A 27,500-nucleotide genomic window follows, 5' to 3' on the forward strand; every position below is an offset into this window, starting at 1 on the left:
TGCGGGGATTTTCTGCACATTCCTTTACACAGAACTGATCTGTGAGGGATTCATATTTCAACACTCGACACCTGCTCTCAACTGCCACTTACACACACACACACACACACACACACACACACACACACACACACTTTAATGATAGTGTGGAAAGACAACTTCTTTTCTTTTTTGACTGTAAAACACTTGAAAAAGTCGCTTTACTACTATATTCTCCTCTGTTCTTTTGAATTCTATTCTGTTACTGTTTGATGGACTTTAACGTTGTACTTGTGCACAGAAAAGCTTTCACAAAACACACACACACTGGTGCGGGGTATTAGAAACTTAATATTTTTGGGCTTGTTGAGGTTGGGTATAAGATGATTTTTTATTTTTAGCCGTATGTCAGCATTTGCATCAAATTCCATGGAATGAATCATTAAATGGTTAAATTAAAACATGCAAGAGTTGACAGGACAAAGCAAATGTGTAGTAGACTGGAAAAAGGCGGGAGATGTTTCTTAACTTCCTGACTTTTAGTAGTTGTTATTGCATCAGAGAGTCACTGCAACCAAATTAAACTTGCATTACATTACATTTCAACAGCATCAAGGAAGTGGCTGTTACATGGCACCGACGCCCTCTCCTGGTCAAATCAGATGAAGACAGATGAAGGAACTCTAACAAATACTCTACTCTCTGTGTGTCTCGCTTAGGTGTAACAACCCGTCAGTAATAGTTCATTCGGGCGCAAAGCATCCTCTCCCTGCCGAGTCTCCTGACACACTGAAAAAGCGGCGAATTCACCGCTGCGACTTCAATGGCTGCAACAAAGTGTACACCAAGAGCTCCCACCTCAAAGCACACCGCAGGACACACACCGGTAAGAGTCTTGATTCACACACAAGCTGTACTTAATACATTTATATCATCTTTTTCAAGCTTTTTCACTGATTGTCTTTTTTTTTCTCTCCCTATGTACAGGTGAGAAACCCTACAAGTGCATGTGGGAAGGCTGCACGTGGAAGTTCGCCCGTTCAGATGAGTTGACGAGACACTTCCGCAAGCACACAGGAGTCAAACCGTTCCAGTGCCCCGACTGTGAACGCAGCTTCTCCCGTTCTGACCACCTGGCTTTGCACAAGAAACGCCACCTCCTGGTATGAAACCCTCTGAAACCAGGCAGCTTAAAAGAAACTTAGTGGTGGTTTCAACGTTGGACTGTACCACTATGACCTGATAGGGGATTTTTAAAGAGTTGGCCTTAAACGTTGGACTCCAACGGGGAGTGGGGAAATGTTCCTCAGGGTGCAAGTTTCGACTCTTTCTCCACATTAGCTTGAAAATGAGTTGGTGTCAGCCTACTCATCATCTAACCGTCACACCATCCTGTTTGCAGATTTATCATCAGCTCATTTTGACATTATGTTGTACTAGACCTCTGATCAGCTGTGGATGGTCCAGACACTTTTTATTTTTAAAAGAGATGGCAGCGTCTCAGCTGGCCTGAGAGCAGTGCCCTCTTGTGGCCGAAGAACCAAACTGCATCGACACCAGCTCTGTTTTAGCCACATGCAGCATGCTCAAGCTTCTTTTAGCAACTTTTTTGCAACATCAGCTCCCATTTCTCTGCATTCATTCAAGTTAAAGTTGTGAACCTAAACAAACACACACACACACACGTTATTTGCTAGCTAGGCCAATATAATGTGAAACTTTCCAGAATGTATCATATCACACCTACTGTGCATCGTGTCATACATACATACTAGCTTTCTTTCATCAGCACAGCTACCTGAGACATAACGCTAATGCTAATTCCTCCTTGATGGACCGCCACATTAAAAAACACCACACACCTCATCTGCCTCTACAAGCTTGCATCATGAAGTGATAAAAACAGGTAGCTATTGCTCGCTTTTTCTTGTACATACATGCACATGTTTAACGGCACAGACAGCAAGAAAACATGCACTTAATAAAAGCAGACTCGGTCTGGTGTGCTTTTGGTATTTGGGTTAGAAAAAAAAGGTTGGGTCTCTGGGTCTCGTTCATTGTTGGAGTGAAGTGTTTTTTATGTTTTCATTCAGAAATGTGAAAGTTGGTGCAGGGGCATTATTGTGTTAGTAAGGAAAAGACACCACTCAGTTCGTTTAAGGGTAGAAGCAATGAAATGTCTTATATCATGTTTATGTATCCATATGAACTATTGTTTGGTTTGTGATGTGACACAATGGTAGCCTTTTTTTATTGTATGACACATTTTATAATGAGAAAAAAAGTGTACAGCAGGGAAAATTACTCTTTAATATTTTTTGTTCAGGAGCAGATGAGTTTTATTCCAGCCCGCCACACAGGATATGTCATTTTAAAGAAAATAACATTTAATTCAACAGTTTTCATAATAGAAGGTCATAAGATATACACCTGTTTTTACAGCTTCTGGAGAAGAACATTGTTTTGTTTATAGCATCTTTGTACATGTCTCCAATGTGCACTATATATATATATATATATATATATATATATATATATATAACATTCCCACAGCCAAACATGTTCTAATCACATCACAGTTTTCTATTCATACATCTGCTGGTCAGTTTGATCAGAAATATTTAACAGGTGTCTTGGTTCGTCATTTTCTAAAGATGTAATGCCAGCAGAAGGTGTGATCTTTCCTTTTATTTACATGTACACACACACACACACACACACACCCCGAATGTAGCGGCTCAACTGATCTGCATTTTGCAACATTGATATTTTTTGCGATCTTTGCTTGTACATATTTTTGTATTTCTGCAAATATAAGTTGTAATGTAATATATATATATATATATATATATATATATATATATATATATATATATATATATATATATATATATATATATATATTTTATAATTGATTATTAGACTGAAAGGGCAATTAAAGGTTTTTATTAAGCATGATTTTGATACTCTCATAATAATGGATAATATACATTTCTATAATGTTCTGTCTATAATAAACCCTATCTCTTTTCAATCTAAACGTTGGCAATTCAAAGGGAAAATGTTAAACTGTGAATACATAACTGTACAGGTCTATCTGCAATTTTGCATTTATTTTAAGACAGAATATTCATACCACTCAATAAACCTATTGATAATTGCAGGAGTGCTGTGTCTTAAATTGTGTGTTTGCTGAAACTGTTAACGTAGGTGTTATTACATTAGTTCATCAACAGAAGTTTTTTTTTATTATCGTTTAGGTGTTTTATTAAGCAAAAATGCCAAAGATTTCCTGGTAGAGCTTCTCAAATTTGAATACTTTCCTCTTTTTTACCTCCTCTTTCTCAGTTTCATATCATTATAAGTTAAATGTATTTGGGCTTTGCACTGACTTTACTAGTTTATGTAAACTTCAGTTATTTTAACCCTTGACTTTAAAAAAGTTGCTCTGATGTCCTTCGAGGACAAAAGTGTCCCGAGCAAGGCAAAACAGTTGAAATGCAAATCACCCCTTATTTGAGTCTTTGCCCTATAAGAGCTAATAAAATCTAATAATACGTTGTAATATATGGTATTATGATTAAAGATTCAGATTAGATTCAAGATACTTTATTACCATTCCAACATGATTGATTGGACTGTGTCTTAGTGAGCTCACTTAAACAAAGACAGAAAAAGACAAAAATAGTGAAACCACTCACATAAGCAGAGAATAGATTGAACTTAGTAGATAAGGGTAATATCCATTCCCATAAAATAACAAAATAATCACAAAATCATAAGACAGATCAAATAAAATTCAATAGGCTACATAAAAACACACCATAAATACAACACCAGCACCTGTAGGGAATTTAGCAGCAACATTAAACGACCCACAAACAACCAACTTGATAAAATGCTTCAAGTTCAATAAAAACATCTGGCCTATTGCACAATTATTTAACCTGCCAACGGGCCTGCAGTGCAATGTGTGTTGTTTTAAGGAGGCAGACAGCTTCAGGATATGTGCTGTTCTGGAACCTGGAGGTTCTGATCCATTGTCCTAGAAGTTTACACACTTCACATATTTTAAACACACTCCATTTATAAAAATACCCGTGTACGTATGGACTAGACCTTATCCCATCAGTGTATGTTTTTAAGAAAAAAACGTGGGCTCGTCCGGGATTTGAACCCGGGACCTCTCGCACCCTAAGCGAGAATCATACCCCTAGACCAACGAGCCGCCATGGACAAGCTGCAGAACACAGGCTAATATAACTTTAACACTCCGTGAGCCCTATGTGTTTTTAGCTGTTTCAATAATTATATACAATAACACTTGTTATTAAGTTCCTGACCCGAAATGCAGTAACACAGATTAAAAAAAAAAAAAAAAAAATAGATTATTAAAACTATTAAAATAGAAGTATCCAGGCGAAACGAGATGATTCACGTCTGTCCACATCCCTCTTCGCTTAAAATGTTTCCTAGGATGGCGAAGAAATGTCGCTTCGCGATCCGTTAGCGTGAGCAGCACGTTAGCAAAGCAGCAGCAACCAGGATGAATTTCCGTTGTTGTAGTAAATAAATTGTCAAATAGGAAACATATTTCATTAAAGGCCCTAAAGACCATTTTCAACCCTGTTTCAGTTTGCGAAACCTAAGACACCGCACATAACAACAACGGTTATCAAGTGGCTGTTTCTGTGGAGCATTGTCTTAAATTAGCTTGTGTATGCACTGGCTTAGCCTACTTGTAAATTGGATTGTATGTAGTTGTTAACTATTTGTAAACACATGCTTTCTTGTTGTGGCTATGAGAGATGGGAGTTCCAAAACTGCAGACATACAATAGTTGTACCTGAGGCAGTGAACTGTCTTGTCTGCTGAATACTCTTCGGTGCAGTCATCTACTGGCCTGCCGACGTGGCGGGGCGGAAGAGGAGCCGCTGGTGGCATCATACGGGTGAGCTGCACTGTCACTTTCACAAAAACAGAACTGTCTTTGAGCATTATAACTTCCCTTTGCCCAAAAGAACTATAAGAAACGAATGGGCAACAAACCCGGCGAATATGTTTTGCTTTACTGTTGAAAATGTGTTTGTATTACTCGTTAAGACAATAAACATGCGAATAATAGCCTAATTGTCATATTCGCTTTCAAACAGAACAGTGGTCTTTGTTAAGTGTCTGCTTGACATTGTTCTGTATGTTGTCATTGCGTAACAATGAGTTCAAATAGTGTCAAAGAGAAGCAGAACAGGCTTTGACATATCAATGTGAAATTATTGTTTTGATATAGGCTAAGTTTGAGTAGCCTAATTAGTTATAGGCTACAGTTTGATCTCTACAGACTGTCTGTACAGTTGGATATGACTACATTTAAATTCCTATTACTCCAGATCAAAAGAAAATAGTGTTACAGTATAGCCTACTTATTGTTACTATTTTCCAGGCTGTAGTCTTATGGACAAATGTATTGGTTTTGTGATCTGGTTTATTTACCATCTTGCACGTACAGCTTGTGAGAGATAATATTATATTAAATTACATTTTAGTGCCTAGGAAACAAACTTCCCAGTGTTTGAAAACATGGGGATGACAGTAATCATATGAGTGCACGTACAGTAAGTGACCACTAGATGGTGATGTTGAACCACTGCGATAATCTGTGATTTGCTCAATCCATAGCTAAATCACAGTAATTCTTTTGCTAAATGTTTCCATGTTCTACTCCTAATGTTGCAATGATGGTCAATGCTGTTAAAATTAGAAGATATGTTTGCAAACACGTTGAATTGATTTAATGGTCTGCTTGTTTTGAGCATTTGAACTTTGTGCTAATATATGAGGTGTTTTAGGATGTGGTTTAGTGTTTTGCCGTTTGTATGTAAAAGTGTTTAAAAGTCAAGAATTTGGTTAGTCAGTCTGGCTCTTTGCAATTGAAATTAGAGCTAATGATTAGATAAGTATTCAATTGGTCAATAGACAGAAATAGTTTTTGTTAATAAATTAACCATTAAAATCAATTATCAAGAAAAAAAAGTCAAACATTCTCTAGCTCATTCTGGCTTCTCCAAAGTGAGAATCTGCTAGTTTTCTCGGTTCGTAAACAGAAAACTGAAAACCTTTTTTAGAGTGATAGTCGAACAAGCACTTGGAGACATGTTGGGCTTAGGGAAATTGTGACAGGCAAGGAAAAAAATATTGGCGGGTTAATTTATAGTGAAAATAAGTATCATTTGCGGTACTAATTGAAATTCTGTTGTTAAAATTTAACAAAGCCATCATATAATAATGCAAGGTGCTCTTTAATCATCATTACACCACCAGTACGCACAGAGATTACATATCCAAAATCTAAACATCTATTCGGACCTTGTAAACTCATGTTTTACGTATGTGTTTTTATATGTAAGCTGTGTTTGGTTGCAGGATACAAAAATAATAAAGAATCACAGATCAGCACTTTGTCAACTAAAACCACCAAAATCAAAGATGTCCCAGACTGATGCAGACCCCTCTGCTGACATCACCCCTTCACCCACCCAGCCCCCTCACACAGACCCTGGCCTCTGTCAGGATGTCCCAGCAGCCTTTGCACTGCCTTCAGGCCCTCTGCAGCCTTCTTTGATCCCTGAGAGTTTCAACCTCCCACAATCCACCACTGAGGAGACAACCACAGAGGACACCACCACCATGACTAGCGCTTCAGAGTGTCCGACTGACCAACCAGAGCCTGCCCCTGAGGGTCAGGTGATCATATGTGACCAACCAGTAAGCCTGGAGCCAAACGAAGAAGCTGCAGAGGAGGATGTGGAGGTTTGTCGTGCTAGCTTCTTTAGTTTCTTGACATACAGTGCTACTTGTGCAAGTCTGGATTTTTAAGGCCAATACTGATTTCAATGTTTAAGAGTTTAGAAATCGGATGATTATATAATGTTTGATATCAATTTTTGCACATTAACACATAACATAAACAAAAACAAAAACAATTTGACAGGGTTCCCTTAAATTAGCTTCTTTTTTTAAGTATTGTGACCATGTGTTGAGCAAGACATTTTACCAAAAAAAAAAAAATGAACTCTTCACTGCTCTCTGGAGGACAGACTGTAATGATAACACTATATAGGCCAATATGATGGTGATGTTCCTAAATTATCTCAAACACATTTTTGGCATTTCTGTGCTGCAGTTACTTGTTACAAATCGCTTGACATAGTCATTGATACCGACATTTCTGCAATATGCTAATATCAAGCGATATATCAGCTTGGGCGATTTATCAGTGTGGCCTTTAGCTCATATTCCGCTGAGCTTAATTCAATTATAACTTGACTTTGATTTTATTGACTTTAGAGTAGACACGATCAGTGGATGAATTAGTCAATCTGCAAAAAATTAATCAGCAACATTTTTAATAATTGTTAATCATTATTATTAATAATAATTACATTATTCAAAAAAATGCTATAAATCTTCTCTGTAAAGTACTTTGGTCAACACCTGTTTTTTCAAATGTGCTTTCTAGATACATTCACTTTTCAGTTGTGGCGATTGGGTGCTTTTCTTTGTCTTATATAGTAAGAGTTAAAGGTCCAGTGTGTAGGAATTTTTCCCATCTAGCGTTGAGATCATATATCGCAATCAACTCTCTCGCACCACGCAGTTCAAAGTACGTATTACAGCTACGGTAGCCTTCACGCTTCAAAAAGCCGGTCTCTTGCTCTTTTCAATATCCTTTTTCTTTTTCTGGGCGAAGAAGAGGACTCCTGTTCCTGAAATTTGGATTTTGAATACGTGTGGTCCTCCATGTTTCCTTCTTCAAACTTGCCGGGGCCGGGAAGCTGCGATTACCCATTAGCAGCATTAGCAGCACCTGTGAGTTTATCATGTGACAGCGAAAAGGCAAAAGGCGGAGCAGTATGTCCTGTATGTCCCTTACCGGCTAACGTATTTCAAGATGGCGCATGAATATGGAGCGCCTACCCCAGTTCATGCGAATGCAAATGTAAAATTCCAAGCCAAAAGGAATACTTGGAATTGATGGTGGTGGTAAATATTTATGAAAAAGGACAAGTTTGTGAATGGGAAAGACAGATTTTGATAATAAACAACTAAACACGTTACACACTGGACCTTTAAGTATCTTTAGATTTTGGACTGTGGATCAAAATAAACAAGATGTCAGCTGGAGCTTTGGGAACTGCGGTTGTCATTTGTCCGTATTTTCTGACAAAAATAAAGTTTTCTAACTATTTCTGTAATGTATTTGTTTGTGTGTACAGAGGTCACTTCAGGAGAAAGAAAAAGGTTGGGGAGGTTGGAGTTCATGGGGAAAATCTCTTCTGAGCAGTGCCACTTCCACAGTGGGTACGTCTGCTATTGTTATTTCCTCATTCTTCTTTTTTTTAGTTTTTACCACTTTATACACTCTCCCCCTCCTGATTTCCTAAGACTTTACCTTATTATGTGTCTGTGTGCAGGTCAGAGCCTGACCTCAGTTAAAACAAAGGCAGGAGAAGCTCTGCGTCTCCACAAGACCTCAGTAGGAGAGGAGGCACAAGAAGAGGAGGAGGGAGCAGAGGAGGAGAAGAAAGAGAGAGGAGTTGAAAGTGGAGAGACTGAGCTGTCCAGCTCTGGGGAGTATATTGTTAGTGCTGCAGCCTCTGGCAGGGGAGTCTTCTCCACGATCACACATGCTGTGCAGAACACAGTGAGTGAACACACACACACACACACACACACACACACACACACACACACACAAAAGCTACAAAATCGTGACAGTTGAGATAAACTCACTGATTTCCAATGCCAACCTGCTTGATTTAATAAATTGTTAGTTGATGCAGATTTGTTGCGTTGTGACAGTTGTGTTACGTACATATCTATGACTTACTTATTCAAATGTTTAGCAAGTCAAAAAAATGTACTTACTAAGATATATGCCACCTCTTTTCTTGGCCTTCTTCTGCCCTTGCAATGCATGTAGGTTCATCGCTATGCAGCAAGCTACACACGCTTACTGTACAATAAAGGTGGCATTGGTCTGAAAAAAAATTGTAAAAATGTGAAGAGTATTGGATAAAACACATAAAGTCCAAAACTGTTCTTGTACTGACTTACTGTTTTATTATTTTGACTTGGTCAAAATTAAGACATTTATATTTTGATTTACCCTCAGTACCTTTTCATTTCTGTCATTCCTAATGTCTTTAAAATATAGTGGTAAATCTGTGCTTTCATAGTTTGAATGGGTAGTAGAGATAAGATGTCTGTCAATTATGTTTTAAAATTTATTTTTATTTTTTTAAAACAATTTCTTTAACTTTTACCGGCAAGAATGGGCCTCCATGGTTTGCATGGGGAGTAGATAAAATATGCTCGCTTGCAATGGTACTGTGCCAACAGGGGTTGCTACTAGCAACCCAACATACTTACTATGGTTAGTAAAGGTCAGATAGTCAGTCAACATTTTGAGAGCATCTCATAAATATATGTCATCGTTTCATGAGATAATTTTGCCTCAGTATCTAATCATTTTAACCTAGTAAGTCAAAATGTATCTTTTTTTCATTCCAATGTCTGTTTCTTCCTCTATTTGTCTCCTGGTGTCTCTCTAGGGTAAGTCAGTGATCAGTGGAGGTTTGGATGCCTTGGAGTTTATTGGAAAGAAGACCATGACTGTTCTTGCTGAGAGTGACCCGGGTTTCAAAAAGACCAAGACCTTGATGCAGAAGACTGTATCGCTGAGTCAGGCATGAAGACACATTCTCAAAGCTCACATACAGACACTCACAGAAAACCAATACGTCTCCTCCTATCAGATTAATAATGTAGAACTTGTGTATGTATGTCTGCGTGGATGGAATGATTTGGTGATTTTTATTTCTCTAAAATGACAGCTCTCAGCTCTGCAGCGGTGTTAAATTAAGGTTTCACTGTGATTTTTTTTCAGATGTTAAAGGAAGCCAAAGAGAAAGAGCGGGCCCGTCTGGGCAACCATCCAATCAGTGCACCCACAGCTCACTACGGTATTCTGTTTGACGACTACCAGGGCTTGTCACACCTCGAAGCCCTGGAGATCCTGTCCAATGAGAGTGAGGCCAAGGTAAGGCCCAAGTGTAAAGATTATAGAGTACTATTTTAGTCTTTTTAGAGTCATATACTCTATATCTGCTCCTAGGTCCAAGCCTTCCTCTCCTCCCTGGTGGAAGAGGAGCAGGAGGAGGTGAAGAAGGAGCTGATTTTCATTAAGAATATCTTCATCAAGCGAGAGGAAGGAGAGGAAGAGGAAAAAGACGAAGAGGAGGAAGAAGGAGGAGGAGGACAGACGAAGGATAACGGTGATCTTAGTTCCCAATTACACTGTTCTACCCCCCTGTGTGAGTGACCCTAACCAGCCGCCAGACCTGCTGGAGGTATTGGCGGTCCCTGAGCACTGACCCTGGATCAGTTGGCCTTATTTGCATTTCACGTTTGAACTCAGGCAGAGGGACATTCTGTAAGTCCTGACATTAGATCAGAGCATCAGAAACAGAACTGATATTTCACTTTGGTTGAATTTTCCATGTTAGGGCTTTTTATTAGCGCTAATTTGCATTTCACGTTTGAACTCAGGCAGAGGGACATTCTGTAAGTCCTGACATTAGATCAGAGCATCAGAAACAGAACTGATATTTCACTTTAGTTGAATTTTCCATGTTAGGGCTTTTTATTAGCGCTAATTTGCATTTATGTAATATTATCGTTATGGACCATTTTCCAAAGCGTATGAAGAGTTTTTTAATATATTTTCTACATTCCAGGCTGAAGGTCCTTAACATATTCAACATACACAAATTAGTTTTGCTATTTGCAAAAGCCTGGAAAACCTTGAAACCTTATGGGAAATGGTATTGAATGGTTATTCCTGATCTATTGTGGTTGTCTCTGTTTTAAAGAAGAAGAAAATGTTCTGCCAAAGTGAAATTCAGTGTCGAGGGGATGCCACGTGATGTTTTGGTTTTATCATATCTCACCAGCCACGTTACTTGACATTTTAAAGACTATATGTAAACTTATACTGTGCGACAGGTGCCCTCAGGCGATGTCACAGCAGTGCAGGGCTCAAAGCAGACTGGTGTCCCTTCACCTGGAGGTTTTTAACATGGTGTCTGATCCAGTGTTGGTGTTCAGGGGCCACTGACACATTCACATCACATCACAGATTCAAACCAAAACCAACATAAACTATCAGACATTAAATCTGCATGTGTGCATAAAACAAGATTTAGAAGTGCATCAAATCTCTGTTGTGCTAAAGGCAAACAACAATATTATCTTTATGATCTCAGCATGGGGGAAATGATTGCATCACATGGTGGTACAAATATGCTCTCAATTTACACTTAATGCATTTATGGCTTTAACATAAACTGTGTAAAGGGAAGTATACTGACATGACGTGTGTGTGTGTGTGTGTGTGTGTGTGTGTGTGTGTGTGTGTGTGTGTGTGTGTGTGTGTGTGTGTGTGTGTGTGTGTGTGTGTGTGTGTGTGTGTGTGTGTGTGTGTGTGTGTGTGTGTGTGTGTGTGTGTTTCTGCCAGCATCTGATGGCGAGGAGTTTGTGAGTGTTCTCACTGAGCTGCTGTTTGAGCTTCATATTGCTGCAACGCCAGACAAACTCAACAAGGTGAATGACACACGCATGCACACAGCAGTGAAACTCAGAAGTTTAACAGACTTTAACATGTCAGTTTCTTCACCAGGTTCAGGTCCATCTTCCTACATTATTCACATTCTCATATTTAAAGATTTATTGTTCACTCTAATAATTTCTCTTCTGCATACTGGCCATGAAGGTAATCCCTTCATAGCATGGCTATGAATGAGTAGTGTGACCAAAATCCATCCTAGTCCTAGTTCAGGTGAAGTTAAAATGAGGCTAGACAAATCAGGTGGGTATGTGGAGTTTTCTTGTAAACAAACAAAACACATTGTATGTGTCCTTAAGGCCTCACAAATATGTTGAGTACATTTCCTTCCTCATAAAACTTGAAAATGTTTTATTAGCATTTTGTTTTATATTTAAATTGTGATTTGTTTGCATTGCTATGCTTTCTTTTGTTTATGTGTATTGACCAGTGATATTAAGCATCATATACACAAAAAAATCAAAGAACTACACACAATCCAAATGACCACCACAATGAACTCACAAAATAAAAACAGAAAAAAAGTAATGAAAAAGAAGAAGACATACTTAATTGATTCCCTAGGGGAAATGTAAAAAAAGTTTTACTCTGTTTTACACATTACACACACATTACTCCAGCGCTGACACAGCGCTGGTGAGATAGGTCTGGCAATGCGAGACTACACACATGCTCAAACAGGACCTCTACACATGGATTAATGGAAAGATGTCAGAGTGAGAGGGATGCTAATGGACAGGCGCCCTGACCAGTTGGGGGTAAGGTGCTTTGCTCAAGGCAGTGATGGAGTACTCGAGTCCTGGACTCAGACTCAAGTCGCTATTCTCTGGACTTGTGACTCAATTTGGACTTGCACACTGATGACTTGGACTAGAGGATTAATGAAATCGGACTTGATTAATAAACTTAATTCTCACCTGAACTTGAAATCACTTTCCACAGTTTTCTCCCCTTATTATTAGATATTTGGTACACACACACTCACACATACACAGTTATTTTTAATATCCACTCCTGCTGCAGTCTTAGACGTAATATAAAAGTTATCACCTTTGAAGTCCTTCTGCATATTCAAATTCCCATATATAAAACCTACATTAGCATATAATCGTGTATACGCATCTGATTAGCATACATCAGGATGGCGATCTCTCACCATGTAGAGCTGATGGGTGGTAATTATGCATCTCCAGGCTCGGATGAGGGCCCATGATTGGGTGAGTGCGGTGGAACAGCCTGTCACTACGGAGACGGTTGACAGGGAAACGCAGGACCAGCCGGCAGGAGAGGCCTCACCTGGAGAGAAGGAAACGGAGGAGAAGAATAAAAATGGAGAGCAGGGGGAGGAGGTGAAGGAAGGAGAGGAAGAAAAGGAAAAAGAGAACGACCCCAGATCTGTAGAGGTGAGGTCAACTTAACAATGTTATGACACAATCAGCAACAGTAGACTTTTCTGTTCTTCCCTTTTAATTTAACCATCCTCTCCACATGCTTTCACAGGCTGATTTGATGCTGTGTGTGTGTGTGTGTGTGTGTGTGTGTGTGTGTGTGTGTGTGTGTGTGTGTGTGTTTTTTCATCTCCTTCTCTCCAGGCTGTGTACCTGTCATCAGTCGGCAGTCTGGCAGAAGTGACAGCTCGCAGTATTGAGCAGCTCCACAAGGTGGCAGAGCTCATCCTCCACGGCCAGGACCTGGAGAAACCAGCGAGAGACCAGGCACACATCCTCACCAGGTGTGTATAACAATAGATACATTAAGACAAGCAGGTGTGTGTGTGTGAGATTTTCTAAAATTTACATTTTTATTCCAGGTTGACATGTGCCATGTGTAAGGAGGTGGAGTGTTTGGCCAAGAAGTTCTCTGATACACTGCTTCTTGTTGGGGTAGGTGAGAGGGATTGTGTGTGTGTGTGTGTGTGTGTGTGTGTGTGTGTGTGTGTGTGTGTGTGTGTGTGTGTGTGTGTGTGTGGTGTGTGGTGTGTGGTGTGTGTACGTGTGTGTGTGTCTATTTTTATTTTTTCTTATTGTCAACAATTCCTATAAAAAGTCAAAAATAATAATCCTTCCCTCAAGACTTTCCGACTTCCCCACCCTGTCTTAGTCCTCATCCACTGGGCCCTACTGAAGATGTAAAATGGCTCACTGCACTGTAGAAAACATCACCCAATCAGGAGTAAATAGCGCATTTTTTGTGGCTAATTTAAGCTACTGATTAATACACATTTAATGTTCTAGTGAGTATTTACAGCAGCAGGATGGCGTATGTGAGAAAGATAAACAACAGTGCACATGTTCAGAGTGATGAGTAGGGTTGGGTACCGAAACCCGGTTCCACTATGGAACCGGTCCCTACGCAACTGGTAGGAATCGGACCGGATTAGAACGCAAATTTCGGTTCCTCATTTCGGTTCCACTTAATGTGTCGACTGAAATATGTTCCCTCTGTCGCTCCAAAACGGACGTAAAAATATCACACCTTCCCTGTAGTCTATCGTTAGCTAGCTACTGTAAATGTAGGCTACTTTTCTGGGCTCACCAAAACGGACGTAAAAGCATATTAACCATTCACTTTTCAGTTTTTCAAGAATTGGTTTAGGAATCGGAATCGTTTTAAAAGTACCGGTTCGGCATCGGAATCATAAAAATCCAAACGATACCCAACCCTAGTGATGAGGCTGATGAAATGCATCCTTTAGAATCCGAGCATCTATCTACGGTATACTGACAAAGATGCAGACCTCTTGTGAAGTACGTATACAGTATAAACGGTGGTTAAATTGGGCCGGGGCTCTCCGGGGCTCAGCCCCAGCACATAAGCCTGCTCGTTTGTGTCAGGATGTGCCTGCTTGCAGTCAGTTGCCTACTGGAAATATGTCATATCAAATTTAATGAAAGTGATGCTTTTGAAAACATGATATTTCTGACAATAAATAAAAGATTTTTGAAATGGCATGTCTGAGATGAGAACAATCGAAACACGGCAACCGCCCGCGCAGCACTGCAGACAATTCACCATTGCTGGTCAACTACATAACGCCTTTAGTGTCTACCTCGGTAGGATTAACAGATAAAATGCCTTCTCCTAAAGCTAAAAAACCCGTTCGCAACGGTGGAAGCCCGGTGCTCGGAAGCTCCAACGGCCGCTACGAGTTCTTGTCGCTGACCAAGCCATTGAACCGGTCCTCGCCGTCGTGTGTGTGTGTGTGTGTGTGTGTGTGTGTGTGTGTGTGGTAGTAGTAAAGAGAGAGAATGGGAGAAGGAAGTTTGTGTGAGGTGAACCTGGTCACCACAGACCCAAATCTTGGTATTCTCAGCTGTTGCTACTGTCATATGCTGCACTGTCTCTTCATGTGGCACAAGGTAATACAATGTGTAATCAAGTGATGACTGATTAACAGTAATGTAAATGCTAAATGCCCTAATACCTGTTAATACTACAACAATGCAAAGTATAGGCTCTTAAACTTGCAGTTTTGCACATATCATGTAAGACTCGATTTCTCCATTTCTTTGCACAAAACTCTTCAGAAAGTGCCATTTAATGGTTTATTTTTCAAAAAAAAATCCCGGGGGGGGGGGCATACCCCCAGACCACCCTAGAGAGAGCCCCCCCACATAACAAATCCCAATTTAACCCCTGAGTATAAAGGCTGTGTTTTTACACTGTAGAACGCAATCGTAGTTCAAAAACAAAACATCTTCCAGTAAGTCAGCTGGTGTTGCTAAGTTGTTTTTCACATTTCATCCTGTTCCTTGAACACATTGTTGGCTGGTGAAGTAGCGACAGCATAATGAGGGAAAATGCCACTCAGCGAAATGGTGTGTTTTTGGAATATAATGGAAGTCTAACGTAGGAAGAAGCTACTGTATATCACATTTGTCAGTAGTTTTTCCTGGAATTTGTCAACAATAAGGCAAATTTAAAATATCGCCAGTCTTATCCTTAAATGTTTTCCTTTGTAGTTTTTTATGTGTTCCTACCAAACCACTGATTTTCAGTCAGTACACTGAATATCATGATTGATATCACATCTTTGCTCACTGCTGCTTCCTGTCTCTCATCTCTCTTTCACAGGGTCAGAGGAAAGCAGAGGAGTTGAATCCGCTGGTAGATAATGTGCTGTTAGAGGTGAGATGCACAGATTTGTATTCAGATGATCTTGAGTAGAGTGTTCAATATATTTAGGATGCTCATGTAAATTATGTCATTACAACCTATCCATCCTATACTATAATCAATTACAGTAGTAGTTTTTAATTTTCTGCATATACCCTACAACCGTTTAAAAAAAGGTTAAATCATTTTATGTCTGTATGGGAAATAATGATGATGATGATGACGTTTATGATATTCATGGGTCTCCTGTCTGCAGGGCTCTAACTGTACAAACTACATTGAGAATGCATTGCAACTGCTGCTGCCCGTCCTGCAGATCTCCCACATCCAGAGCCAGCACTGTCGGTCCACCACAGAACCAGCAGTACAGACACAGCACTAACACACACACACTAACACACACACACACACACACACACACACACACACACACACGCTACCTGCTCACCTGCTTGTCTTAATGTATCTATTGTTGTACAGAAAAGTATAGAGAATGGATTATTCCAGATTAAGTGCTTAAATCTACATTCAATGCCATAGCAACAGACAGAAGATGTTTATACATACATAATATAATCTTAAAGTTTAACAAATAGATACATGTAGAAATGACCCACATGCAGGTTGTATGTGTGAATCTTCCACATTGTATCTCTGAATGTTATTTTGACTGAGTTAATATTTTGCTTTGAAGAACCAAATGTTCAGAGCTGATTCGAGCTCAGCTGTGCCTCAGTCTATCTGACAAAACAAAGATGTCTCTGTATCGTATAAGTTGAACCAAAAATTACTGATTGTGTTGAAGTGACTCTCCATTAATGTATATTAAGCTTTCTTTGCACTCTTATGGTCCTTTGTTATTTCAATGGAAAGTGCATTAACTAACACTAGTGAAATGTCTGTTTGGCTGAAATATTTTAATCTGGTTTGAGACAAAATGCCAGAATTATTGATTACACACAATAATTTGCTTGTTTTTTATGTTAAATTATGTGAAGTAACACTACCTTATATTTAACTCTTATCCAGTTTGATTTGACAGAAAAATCTGATATACTTTGAATTGCTAAATATTCAGTTATACTTCTCCCTTATTGTGTATATTGAAGATTTAATGTAGGTGAATCATCTCTAATTATGTTTTGTTTTGCTGCTACATTTAAAAAGTATAGTTCAACATTTTGGGAAATTTGCTTATTCACTTTTGTGCTGAGAGTTGGATGAGAAAATTGAGACCACTCTCCATCTGATGATGAATATGAACTTACAGCCAGCAGCTGGTTAGCTTTGCTTAGCACTCAGACTAGTAACATGGGGAAACAGCTAGTCTGACTTTGTACAAAGGTAGCATAAATTATCGTTATATATTGATTATAGCCGCTTCAAACGTGTTAATTGATTAGTGAGACTGTTACCTTTGGGCACAATCAGGCTAGCAGTTTTCTCCGTTTCCAGCTCTAATGCTAAGCTAACTGGCTGCTGGCTTGCCAGCTACATGTTTACCGTACAGACATGAGGGTGGTATCGATCTTATAGAAGCCTTTCCCTCCAGAATAAAGGCTTTTAATATTGTTTTTGCCAGGTTCTAGATAACTTTTTGCTCCCCAGAGGAATGGTGTATCTCAACCATTTTCCACACAAATTAATTTTTTCCGGGGGCTTTAACCCCCCAAATTGAAAATAATTTGGTGGCTGGAGACACCCCCCCCAATCCCCACCCCGGCTCCGTCCCTGTCTCCAACCACCTGTGGAGTTTCTGCAGCAATCCCAAGATGCTTGAGCATCTGTTTTTTAATATCCAGTGTTCAATGGCCTCTTAGCTTCCAACCAGTAGATCTCTGGGAGAGACAAAGTACTCCCTTCCCCTTCTTTACTTCTGCTTCTTCCCTTTTAGAGATGCACTGATCCATGCAACAACAAAAAAAATTAGGAAAGAAAATATTATCTGCCGTAATGTTTTGGCTCCTTTCAGCTATATCCAGATGGGGTAAGGCCGGTAATCAACCTGCTTCTGCCTTAGGGTATAAAATTATTTGTAATGATAAATGTTTGGGAGGCAAGTCATTGATTTAGGTTTGGACAGTTTACTAATAAAGTGCCCTAAGACTGTTTGAGGATGAGATGTCGAAAATACACAAGTTTTAACCATCTTCATGTGTCACAGATGTTTTTATTTTCACCATAAAGGTGGCTGGTAATTGAAGCGGTCATTTTGATTTTAATCGAGTGCTCTTTTAAGTCCATTTGTTTGCTCCTCTGGCTGCTCCTCTGTCACCAGGCCTGTTCCTCTGTGAGGGAGGAAGTGGAGGAATGGATGCGATGATGCAGATGATTTGCTAAAGATAGACAAGGGACAAAAATACAATAAACAGACTGGAGTTAGATGACAGTGAAAAGAGGGTAGGTTGATCTTAACTCAGCATGAGGCATGTTTGATGTACAGCAAATTCAATTAGGCTGCTGATTATATTAAAAACACTGAATACTAAATTACAGTAAATCTTGGACCTGATACAGCATAATCAGTATGAAAAGTATCAGTGGTGGAAATTAACTAAGTATAGGCTACATCTACTCAAGTACTGTAGCCTACTTGTAATTTCGTTTTCTGCTACTTTATACTTCTACTGCCCTACATTTATTTATTTAGTTTTAGTTACAGTAGGCTACTGGTTACTGAGCAGATTCAGATTTATTAACATTAAATACAATCAACAACTAACAACTAACTTCAGTGAGGTAGGTGAGGACTTTCAGCTTTTTGAGTTATTCAGCTCAAGACTTTGAATTTGAGGAGCCCAGTTCGAACAGAGAGTGGATTGGTTATTTTATGCACTGAGAATGAACGAGTTCAGACAGGTGAGTACAACAACAACAAATGTATTATTTTAACTTTACAGAGGAGGACGTCAACAGGTGCTGCACTAGCAACCTGCTAGCAACGTAGCGTTGTGTGCATGTAGTGTATAAAAACTGTGCAGTTCTCTTTTTGCTTTGATATGCGTGTTTGTGGCTGCAGCTGCTGTGGAGTTTTATATTTTATATATTGGAGTATATATTTATCCATCTCTGTTTGGTGTTGTTTTTATCAACTGTTGATTATATAAGAAGTGTCAGGCTATTTAATTCATGTGGCTTAGTAATGCTTGTTGCACCCGCCATGGTGTCCATAACTTTTTTAATTTATTGTCGGTCATTTGTGTTTCTTGTCTGGTTGATTCTAGTAAGGCGTTGCAGAAGAAGTTAATTGTATATTTATAATTGATAATCAGTTATATGCACAGGCTGCAAATGCCAATATGTTGAAAAGGAAATGTGGTGTGCTGTTGTTCCACTAGTGCGTTGATAATTTATTTTGTAGTCTAAAGGTGATGTTTAATTTAACAGTAGTATCATATAGCATCATTGAACACAGAGTACTTTTACTATTATCCAGTACATTTTTTAAAGCATTTTACCTTTTACTTGAGTAAAATTTCTATAAAGTAATAGTACTTTTACTTAAGTATAATATTCTAGTACTCTTTCCATCCCTGCCAGCAGTACATGTTAAAATTAAAATCCCCACCTTTACCTGCAGCAACATGAAACGGATCCTTACACACAGTGATGCATCAATAATTATACTGTAATCCAAAAATGTAAATATGATCCTGAAATGGGCCAATCTGCATAATGAGTACTTTTGGTAGGCCTACTTTAAGTATATTTTGATGTGAATGTTTAGCAGTTTTACTTGAAGGTTCATTTTTTTCAACCTGGACCCCATTCCCCCACGCATTTGTGTCCCCATGCAATAGACTGGCTGGCGCCGCGAACCAAGCTGCAATGCAACCTAATGGGGCAATTGTGCACACTCGATTTTTGTCCATTAAAAGTGATTGTTTTTGCCACTGACAGGCTCAGATTGTTATTAAAAGTGTCTGACAACATTATCGATCTCAGGAGGTGACTTCTTTCGTCCGAAGACAGCGGTGTGAAGGCTCTGTCTCCGAAGGTACAGAGTCTGGTGTAGGTAATGGAGAGCAGGCCAGCGTCTGAGGACCGCAGGTTTCGGGCTGGGTCGTATGGCTGGAGGAGGTCGGAGATGTACTGTGGGGCCAGGGCATGGAGGGATTTGTAGGTGAGGAGGATTTTATATTTGATGCGGGACTTGGGAGCTAGTGAAGGTGGATGAGGGTTGGGGTGATGTGCTGCCAGGTCTTGGTGTGGGTGAGGACCCTGGCAGCAGAGTTTTGGACACACTGGAGGCTGTCCAGGGTTTTGCTGGGGACCCCAGACAGGACTCCATTGCAGTAGTCCAAACGGGAGGTTATGAAAGCATGAATGAGGGTTTCTGCCGTGGAGTCAGAGAGTGATGGTCGGAGTCTGGAGATGTTTTTGAGGTGAAAAAAGGCAGATTTGGAAATTGATTTGATGTGAGTCTGGAAAGAGAGAGTGGAGTCCAGGATTACACCAATATTGTAGACCTCAGAGGGTGGGCAGATGGCGCACCTGTCAACATCCAGGATGAGTGGATGGTTTGGTGCTGATATAGAGCTGAAACTTAGACCATGTTGCTGGATAATCTGACCAAGGGGAAGCATGTATATGGTGAATAGGATGGGTCCAAGCACAGAGCCTTGAGGCATACCTTGGTTGACCGGAGCTGGGTGGGAGCTCAGATCTAAAAGATTTTCAATAAAAACAATGATTCGTATTTGCTCATGTCTCACAGCCCTGTTGATTAGAGGGGGGACATCCTCTCACGTGGTGACACAGCATTGTGTCAGAGGTGTAATTCCTGGTCACATCAAAACCACAGATATCTGGCCATATCAGCCTTGCAGCCCTCCAGCTGCTGCTTCACCCTCCTCCGTCTGCTGCTCTCTCTCTCTCTCCCCTCGTCCACTTTTCGTCTGTATATACTCTGGCTCAAATGAATATAGGCAGCCAGTGAATTATAATGACCTCATCCACATTGTCGAAATCATTGAAATATTGAGCCATGTGACTGAAAATCTTTTAGATAATTTCTGTAGCCTATTCCAAAACAACAAACTCCTGGAACGTCTTTTTCCTGACTCGCTGTAGGCTACTCCACAACGCTGTCTTCGGACAAGAAGTCACCTCCTGAGATTGATAATGTTGTCAGACACTTTTAATAACAATCTAAACCTGTCAGTGGTAAAAATTTACCACTGAGAGGACAAATAACGAGGGTGCACAATTGCACCATTAGGTTGCATTGCAGCTCGTTTCGCTCTAGCTGGTTACTGCGTTCTCACTCAGTACTGGACCAATTTCAAGATTTTTGGTCACATCAGTCTATTAGACACAAATGCATGGGGAAATAGGTTTGAAAAACAACGAAATTACCCTTTAAGTAAAATTTTGAATGCATGTAACAGAGTATTTCTACTCTGTGGTATTTCTACTTTTACTTAAGTAAAATATCTAAGTACTTTCTCATAATGGTACTCAATGGAAAGAAATGAGAAACAAAAATAAATACTAAAAGTAGCCTTTTTTCAGTTTGCAGGTTTACCTGTATAGCAGTGGTCGACATTTCCATCCAGCAGGGTTTCTATTTCATCTGAGAAATGCATGTGAAGACTATTAACACACAAAGTCACGGATTTTCTCTGAATGAAGTGTGTGTGTGTTTACAATTTCCTACCTTGAGCGTCAACTTCTTGAATGGGTGTCAGTCCTGTCCATTAACAAAGAAAAGTTGTCTTAAAAGGACTGAAACAACACATTACTCAAATTATTTTTATCCAAACAGGTATGCATTTAAGAACTGACCTGATTTAGGTCGGGACCCATAAGAGTGAAGGATCATCCCTTTTAAACAATGAGAGGTCATTAGTATTTAAATTAAATTAAAATCATCCTAATAATAAGGATGCAGACCTTTTGTAGAGTTTATGGACTGTGTAATTTACCAAAATCATTTACCTTTGGGAATAATGATCTCAGTGTGCTCACCATCTAGTTGAAAGACCATTCGAAACACACAGTATATCAGGCATATTTATTATTACTAATTTCATAGAGAGGTGTATTCTGATTTGCTTAATTTGATGTGTGTGAAATGGATTGGATTGTTTATGTGTATTTGTGTTTGAGGGACATCTCCAAATTTTGAATTGAATATTACAACATTTCCTGTTAACTGTTGGATAAACCACAGGCACTAAGAACAAGATGTGTGCATCTGAGGTTATAAGGCTTTTAGGAAGGGAAATGAGGGGAAATGTGAAGTAGAGTAGAAAGTTGTATTTAAGAAAAACAAAAAAATCCACATTCACCATTCAACTGCTGGCCAGTGATGTCGTAACCAACATGGTGCACCTTGGGATTTTCTGAGAAAAATAAGAAATATTTTCAGGTCAACTTAAAAAAAAGTGTGTGTGTGTGTGTGTGTGTGTGTGTGTGTGTGTGTGTGTCTTACTGCATGAGCGTCTCTTCCAGTAGATTTGTCCAAACACAGTTGTGACTATAGTCAGCATCACCACACACAGCAGAGCCAGCCAGAGCACCCTGAACACACACTGCCACTCATCTGGAGGCCAGAGAGGGAATCAAACGGGGCCAATTAAAGGAAACAGAAAAGGTCCAGGCCTGCAACAACTATTTTCTTTATTGATTCATCTGTCAACTATTTCTTTGATTAAACAATTACTATTTTATTTCTATTTTAGTCTGCAATGTCGAAAAAAAAAGTAAATATGTCCAGCACAATTATCCAGAGTTCTAAGCTTAATAATTAGTTTAGTTAGTTCCTAACCCTTTAAAACACCTAAGTCACACAATAACACAAACAAACTAACCGATCAAGCGAGCAAGGTAACATTTTGTCAATAGAGTCTGGTGGCTTTGAGCATTGATAACAACATCAGTTCCCTCTGTGTAAACTTAAACAGGGCTGTCTAAAGGCAAGCTAAAGGGGTAACACTATTTTAAATATAACGTACACTTAAACAATATAGATCTTTTTTACGTGTTCCTTTTTTTAATACATTTTGCTTCTGCCCCCGTCCACAGTCGTACATGACTGTCCTTCTGCCTGCTTCTCCTAACTGGGGACGGGCCGACCGCCATACTGTAGGTCATACACTGACTATGGATAAGTACCTAATACAACCACACTTTAAAAAAAATCCGAACTATCCTTTTAAGACTTACAGTGCCTTTTCCACAACCTTGTTAGTACATAGCATCCCTCTTTCCAAGTTAGATTGTCAATGTTGCTTTGTGCCTTGCTTACCTGCCATCTGAACCTGAACCATTAATCCTAAAATCTGTGCCTGCCTGTAAGCTTATGTGCCTTCATTTTATCAATAAATCCCTGAACTGTTTCTGTCTGCCCGATTGTCTGCATTTGGGTGCTTTCTCTGGTTGCATTGTACTCTCCCGAGTGACAGATGTAATTGGTGTGCAAGAGAGAAAATAAACAGAAGAAATAAATATATTCAGAGGAATATGCCAGAGACAGAAATGAGACAAAAATGAAGAAATAATAGCAGAAGGTACAACAACAAATACAAGCAGAAAGGAAACAGAAAGGGAGAGTATGGAAAAGTTTTGTGGAAAAATTTAAGTGAAATGGATATCCAGCACACAACACACACATGGAAAATATGACTTAGTCATAGCTTTAAGCTTGGGGGAGTGTTGGAGAGATGAATAGAGAGAGAGCAAGCCAGAATCAATACAGCCTTGGAGCTACAGTAGATTGAGATGTACTGTAACTCTCGGATCATACGGTACAGAGAGAGGAAGGGAAACAGAGTCACAGAGCTGAGACTGAAGTCAAGAGAAAAAGGAAATTTGCTCTATTGAAAAATATGACTCCACTGTGGACTGAGAGAAAAGATGGGCTAGAATGACATTGAATCAATTTAACCTAAAATGAAAACTGATTGGCCAATTTCTTTCCTCTCTTCTCCAATCTTGGAGTAAAGCCCCACTGACCACACACGGAACGAGCGTTCTCATCCTGACACCAACCTTTCTGTGTCCGTTTCCATGGCAACTTTTTCTTTGCTGTTTCAGTCAAAAGTGTTTGATTGGCGAGCCAAAGGAGACAGCGACTTTGATTGGCTGATCCTGAGGTGGGCAGGACAGGGAGACAGCAGTAAAAGGCCTTCCTCTGTCCTTCGTCATCCTCCTCCTCCTTCTCCTCCTCAGGTGAGTGGAGGTGTAAGGAGCTGTGATTACTGCTGCCATACAAGGTGAGACTCAGGGACTCTGCATCTTTAAGTTGGAGCTCCACCGACACCTCTAAATGTACTTTTACAACTGTGAATGGATAGATAGATGAATGCATAGATTACAGCCATGCTAGGTACATTTGCTTTAGAAAACTGTGCAATATAGTTGAAGGTCCAAAGCCCAGAAATCTAGCAAGTGCACCCTTGACTGTAGATTAGTATCAATTATCATGATAATGTCAGGGTTTTTTTTTATTTTTTAAAGATTTTTTTTTTTGGCCTTTTCCCTTTATTATGTAGTGACAGTGGATAGACAGGAAAGGGGGAGAGAGATGGGGGATGACACGCAGCAAAGGGCAGCAGGTCGGATTTGAAACCGCGCCGCTACAGTACTCAGCCAACATGGGGCGAACGCTCTTACTGGGTGAGCTAGAGGGCGCCCCATAATGTCAGGGTTTTAAGCAGTCACAGAGGCACTGTGAGTCTGTACTTAGGCACAGTAGTGCTGAAAGCTAAATGCTAACGTCAGCATGCTAACATGCTCACAGTGACAATAAGGTATAATATTAACCATGTTCACCATCTTAGTTTAGTGTGTTAGCATGCTAACATGGATGGGGTTCGGTAGCTTTTTTCGAGTTCAAATCCAGTATTCAATCTATTTATTATTACTGTGGGTTTATCTTTTAACATTTGCAAATAACTAAACAAAAATAACTACAACTCAAAGATGTCTAATCACCTTTTGTTAGCTGACAAAACAAAAAACACAGTTTTCAGTGGCATCCTGATTAATGTTCACAACCTACAACCTGAAAGTGAGATTAAGTAGCTGATGTTAAATTAACAGATGTAGCCTACTGTAACCCTAACCCAATTCTTACTCCAAATAATAAAGACCCTGATTCAGAACTGTAAAACTATCAGATTAAAATGTTGTTATGAATCAAAGTTTAACTGGGAGATTATTAAATCGACGTGAGGCTATGAGCTAGACATATTTAACTAAAAACAGAAATATCAACCTCATAGTGAAGCTAAAGGAAAAGTGACAGGATCACCTAAGTCAGTAGGATTCATAGTCTGGGGACCATAAATGTCTGTATAAAATTTCATTGCAATCCATTCAATCTTTAAAATCTTTCAGTCTGGACAAAAGTACAAACAATAAAATCTTAAAAACTTTAGCCCATACCTGAAGATGAGGTGTTGCTTTGTAATTCTGCTATGTTCACATCTGTTTTACACATGAACCAGCTCTTTTCTGGGTCTTCACCTCCTCTGCTGGAGTCTAACTCAGGATCTGTCGTGTTGCTTTGATGCTCTTTCATGCATTCCTGCTCCCACTTTTCACTTTCTGGAGTCTGTGAAGGGTCACACATATTCTTTCTCCTAATTTCAGCATTCCCAATCTTCCCATTTCCCCCCTTCTTAATCGGATTCTCTTGCTCACAGGGTCGGTAGGACAGGCAAAGGAAGTTCACTTTTGATACTGAAAAACAGAAAATTCAGAACGATTTCTCAGCGGGAGAAGGCTTATGCCCCATTTCCACTCCAATGCACGGCATGGCACTTTTTTCTGAATAGTACCTGGTACTTTTTTTGGTACCACCTCGGTCAAGGTTCCAAGCGAGTTACGGATTAAGGGATCCAGCAAGTGCCGCGTTGAAGATTATGTTGCGGCATTTTTACACAGCGTCACTATGGTGTTCAGCTGAGAGTCCCGCCTACACTGAGGGGCTACTATCTGCACCCATGGTACCAAAAGTGAGTCGAGTCCAGCCGAACCATGCAATCGAAATTATGCATTAAATTTGAAAAAATGCTTCTCTCAAGTCAGAAATCAGAGCAATATCTCAAAGTGTAAGCTATTGCCTCCAGTTTATATCTGACACACAAAGACTGACACGAGAGGAGAACACGTGCACAAGTATAAAAGCTACAAAAGCAAGCTGCTTTCAAAATGAAAAGAAGCTTTTCAAGGCAACAGAATACGGAAACATTTTCAAAGCGGCTGTCAGTCAGTGTTGTATGGAGCTATATTTGGGAGTGATATTTAGCTCAGAAAAAAAGAAAAAAAGACAACCCTGTAAAGAGGAAGAAACAGGACAACGTGACTCAACAAAAAGTTTACTTCTTTTAAAGGTAGACATTTGACATAAAGTTTGAACAAAATGTCAAGGAAAACTGAGCTAAAGCAAACACATCTTCCTTTTTAATGCTTAAAATGGTTGTGAACTAATACAGAAGCATTTGTAAAAACATATACAAGCATACAGTCACACACAGACACACACACACACACACACACAGACAGAGGATAGAGTGATAAACCTCAATCTGAAGTTGTTTTGGATGACCCACCTCTGTACAATGTGAAGAATTCTGGGAGGCAGATGATGAAGGCGAGGATCACGAGGATGAGGAGTTTAGTCAGTGCTGCTCTTGTCATGGTTGCACCATAAGATCCGCCACACACAGACACACATACACACACACACTTCTTCACGCCAACACAGGCATGACTTGTAGCTTGTGGTATCTGCTTCCCTTTCTAGAGTTTAGAACAAACACATTCATTCACATCCTGCATCAGAAAAGCCTTTGGTAGAGTCTAAGAAGCCTGATTCGATATTACTTATAATTCTAGCAGAGGCAGGCGACAACGCATCAAGACACATGTACACAATACTTCACTTCCTATTACACTTCCTGTCATTTTCTCAGAAAGAGTGAGACATGGAGAGCTGCAGAAACAACAAAGAGTTTCTTTCAGCAGAATGTAAGTAGAAATGTTGTGCGTGGATGATAGAAAGATTATCAATCATGTTTTGTATATGTGTGCTGTATATCTTTAAAGAGATATTAGCTTATGGTTTAAACAAGTTTCTGTAAAGCAGAGAAAGAAACAAAGAGGTGTTTCTTTATACCTCTACATGAAAAAATAAGGGAGACCAGAATCATCTATGGTAGACTGTACACACTGTTTCAACTGCTGATGGTAAAAGGAGGAGGGGAACGTCCTTCAATATAACACTACTTTACTCTTCTACGGAAGCCCATTTTCACCATTATGTGTGTTTCTTATAATACGACATATACTTGTGAGACACTTTTGCATTATTGTGACTACAAGTTATGAATTGTCTGATAATTATGACTTTGTATATCATACTTATGACAGATACTATCTCAGAATCTTGAGGTTTCTTATGATTAGAGATAGAGATACAAATAACATGAGATACTACAATATAATTTTAAGTCATATTCATCTCTTATAATTGAGTTTTTGTATTACATAATTATTAGGAAATATCTCATTAGTTTGCGAAGTTTTTTCACAATTATGAGATAAGTAAGTTTCTAATACTAAGTCATAATTTATCATACAATTCTCATAATTATGACTTTGTATCTCATAATTATGAGATTCAAAATCATAGATATCAGATGTCAGAAGTCATATGTATGAAAAATAATTTCATAATTATGACATGCTAAGTCTTAATTATAAGATACTA

The 27,500-nt window shown here is 39.3% G+C and overlaps 4 protein-coding genes, 1 long non-coding RNA gene and 1 other non-coding gene across 12 annotated transcripts in view; 3 read left to right on the plus strand and 3 right to left on the minus strand.

Annotated features, from left to right (window-relative positions):
- klf3 (Kruppel-like factor 3 (basic)) overlaps positions 1 to 2,408 on the plus strand; it is a 16,406-nt gene extending 13,998 nt beyond the window's left edge. Inside the window, exons 5-6 of the mRNA XM_031285808.2 lie at positions 699 to 865; positions 967 to 2,408. Coding sequence (XP_031141668.1) covers positions 699 to 865; positions 967 to 1,148 — 349 coding nt within the window. The 3' untranslated portion in view covers positions 1,149 to 2,408. The remainder of the gene's footprint in view (positions 1 to 698; positions 866 to 966) is intronic.
- LOC116040455 overlaps positions 1 to 2,801 on the minus strand; it is an 8,375-nt gene extending 5,574 nt beyond the window's left edge. Inside the window, exon 1 of the long non-coding RNA XR_004102670.2 lies at positions 2,685 to 2,801. This is a non-coding gene — a long non-coding RNA (uncharacterized LOC116040455). The remainder of the gene's footprint in view (positions 1 to 2,684) is intronic.
- Positions 1 to 17,928, plus strand: part of fam114a1 (family with sequence similarity 114 member A1) — a 29,785-nt gene extending 11,857 nt beyond the window's left edge. Inside the window, exons 1-13 of one of the 4 annotated variants that reach the window (XM_031286016.2) lie at positions 4,803 to 4,942; positions 6,463 to 6,786; positions 8,253 to 8,337; positions 8,451 to 8,680; positions 9,591 to 9,725; positions 9,926 to 10,078; positions 10,154 to 10,352; positions 11,555 to 11,640; positions 12,856 to 13,065; positions 13,255 to 13,394; positions 13,473 to 13,545; positions 15,737 to 15,790; positions 16,035 to 17,928. In XM_031286016.2, coding sequence (XP_031141876.1) covers positions 6,463 to 6,786; positions 8,253 to 8,337; positions 8,451 to 8,680; positions 9,591 to 9,725; positions 9,926 to 10,078; positions 10,154 to 10,352; positions 11,555 to 11,640; positions 12,856 to 13,065; positions 13,255 to 13,394; positions 13,473 to 13,545; positions 15,737 to 15,790; positions 16,035 to 16,160 — 1,815 coding nt within the window. In that variant the 5' untranslated portion in view covers positions 4,803 to 4,942 and the 3' untranslated portion in view covers positions 16,161 to 17,928. Of the gene's footprint in view, positions 1 to 4,802; positions 4,943 to 6,399; positions 6,787 to 8,252; positions 8,338 to 8,450; positions 8,681 to 9,590; positions 9,726 to 9,925; positions 10,079 to 10,153; positions 10,353 to 11,554; positions 11,641 to 12,855; positions 13,066 to 13,254; positions 13,395 to 13,472; positions 13,546 to 15,736; positions 15,791 to 16,034 lie in introns of those variants that run through there. The other 3 variants (XM_035999919.1, XM_031286015.2, XM_035999918.1) reach the window with 3 other exon arrangements.
- On the minus strand, positions 4,136 to 4,207 carry trnap-agg. The gene has a single exon. It is a non-coding gene; the product is annotated as a tRNA-Pro (tRNA).
- Positions 17,929 to 26,622, minus strand: LOC116040553. Of its 3 annotated transcripts, none has more exons than XM_031286017.2 (10): positions 26,341 to 26,622; positions 25,172 to 25,468; positions 23,738 to 24,064; positions 22,215 to 22,325; positions 22,072 to 22,125; positions 21,719 to 21,751; positions 21,566 to 21,604; positions 21,438 to 21,470; positions 21,306 to 21,353; positions 17,929 to 18,114 (listed from the first exon to the last, which is right to left on the minus strand). In XM_031286017.2, exons 1-10 carry the CDS (start codon positions 26,426 to 26,428, stop codon positions 18,050 to 18,052), a joined length of 1,095 nt encoding a protein of 364 aa, XP_031141877.2. In that variant the 5' UTR covers positions 26,429 to 26,622; the 3' UTR covers positions 17,929 to 18,049. The 3 variants fall into 3 exon arrangements, with proteins under 3 accessions (XP_031141877.2, XP_031141880.2, XP_031141879.1); XM_031286020.2 differs by having other exon boundaries at positions 25,172 to 25,340; positions 26,341 to 26,471; XM_031286019.2 differs by having other exon boundaries at positions 18,020 to 18,114; positions 23,774 to 24,064; positions 26,341 to 26,616.
- A 4-nt stretch (positions 26,623 to 26,626) lies between these two features.
- The window catches only part of klhl5 (kelch-like family member 5), a 51,366-nt gene continuing 50,492 nt past the window's right edge, over positions 26,627 to 27,500 (plus strand). The window contains exon 1 of one of the 2 annotated variants that reach the window (XM_035999917.1): positions 26,627 to 26,758. Coding sequence is in view for 1 of the 2 variants with exons in the window: in XM_031286014.2 (XP_031141874.1) it covers positions 26,757 to 26,758 (2 nt within the window). In the remaining variant the exon portion in view is untranslated. The remainder of the gene's footprint in view (positions 26,759 to 27,500) is intronic. The other variant, XM_031286014.2, reaches the window with a different exon arrangement.

Source organism: Sander lucioperca, chromosome 4, assembly GCF_008315115.2.
Source record: "Sander lucioperca isolate FBNREF2018 chromosome 4, SLUC_FBN_1.2, whole genome shotgun sequence".
NCBI classification, from domain to species: Eukaryota; Metazoa; Chordata; class Actinopteri; order Perciformes; family Percidae; genus Sander; species Sander lucioperca.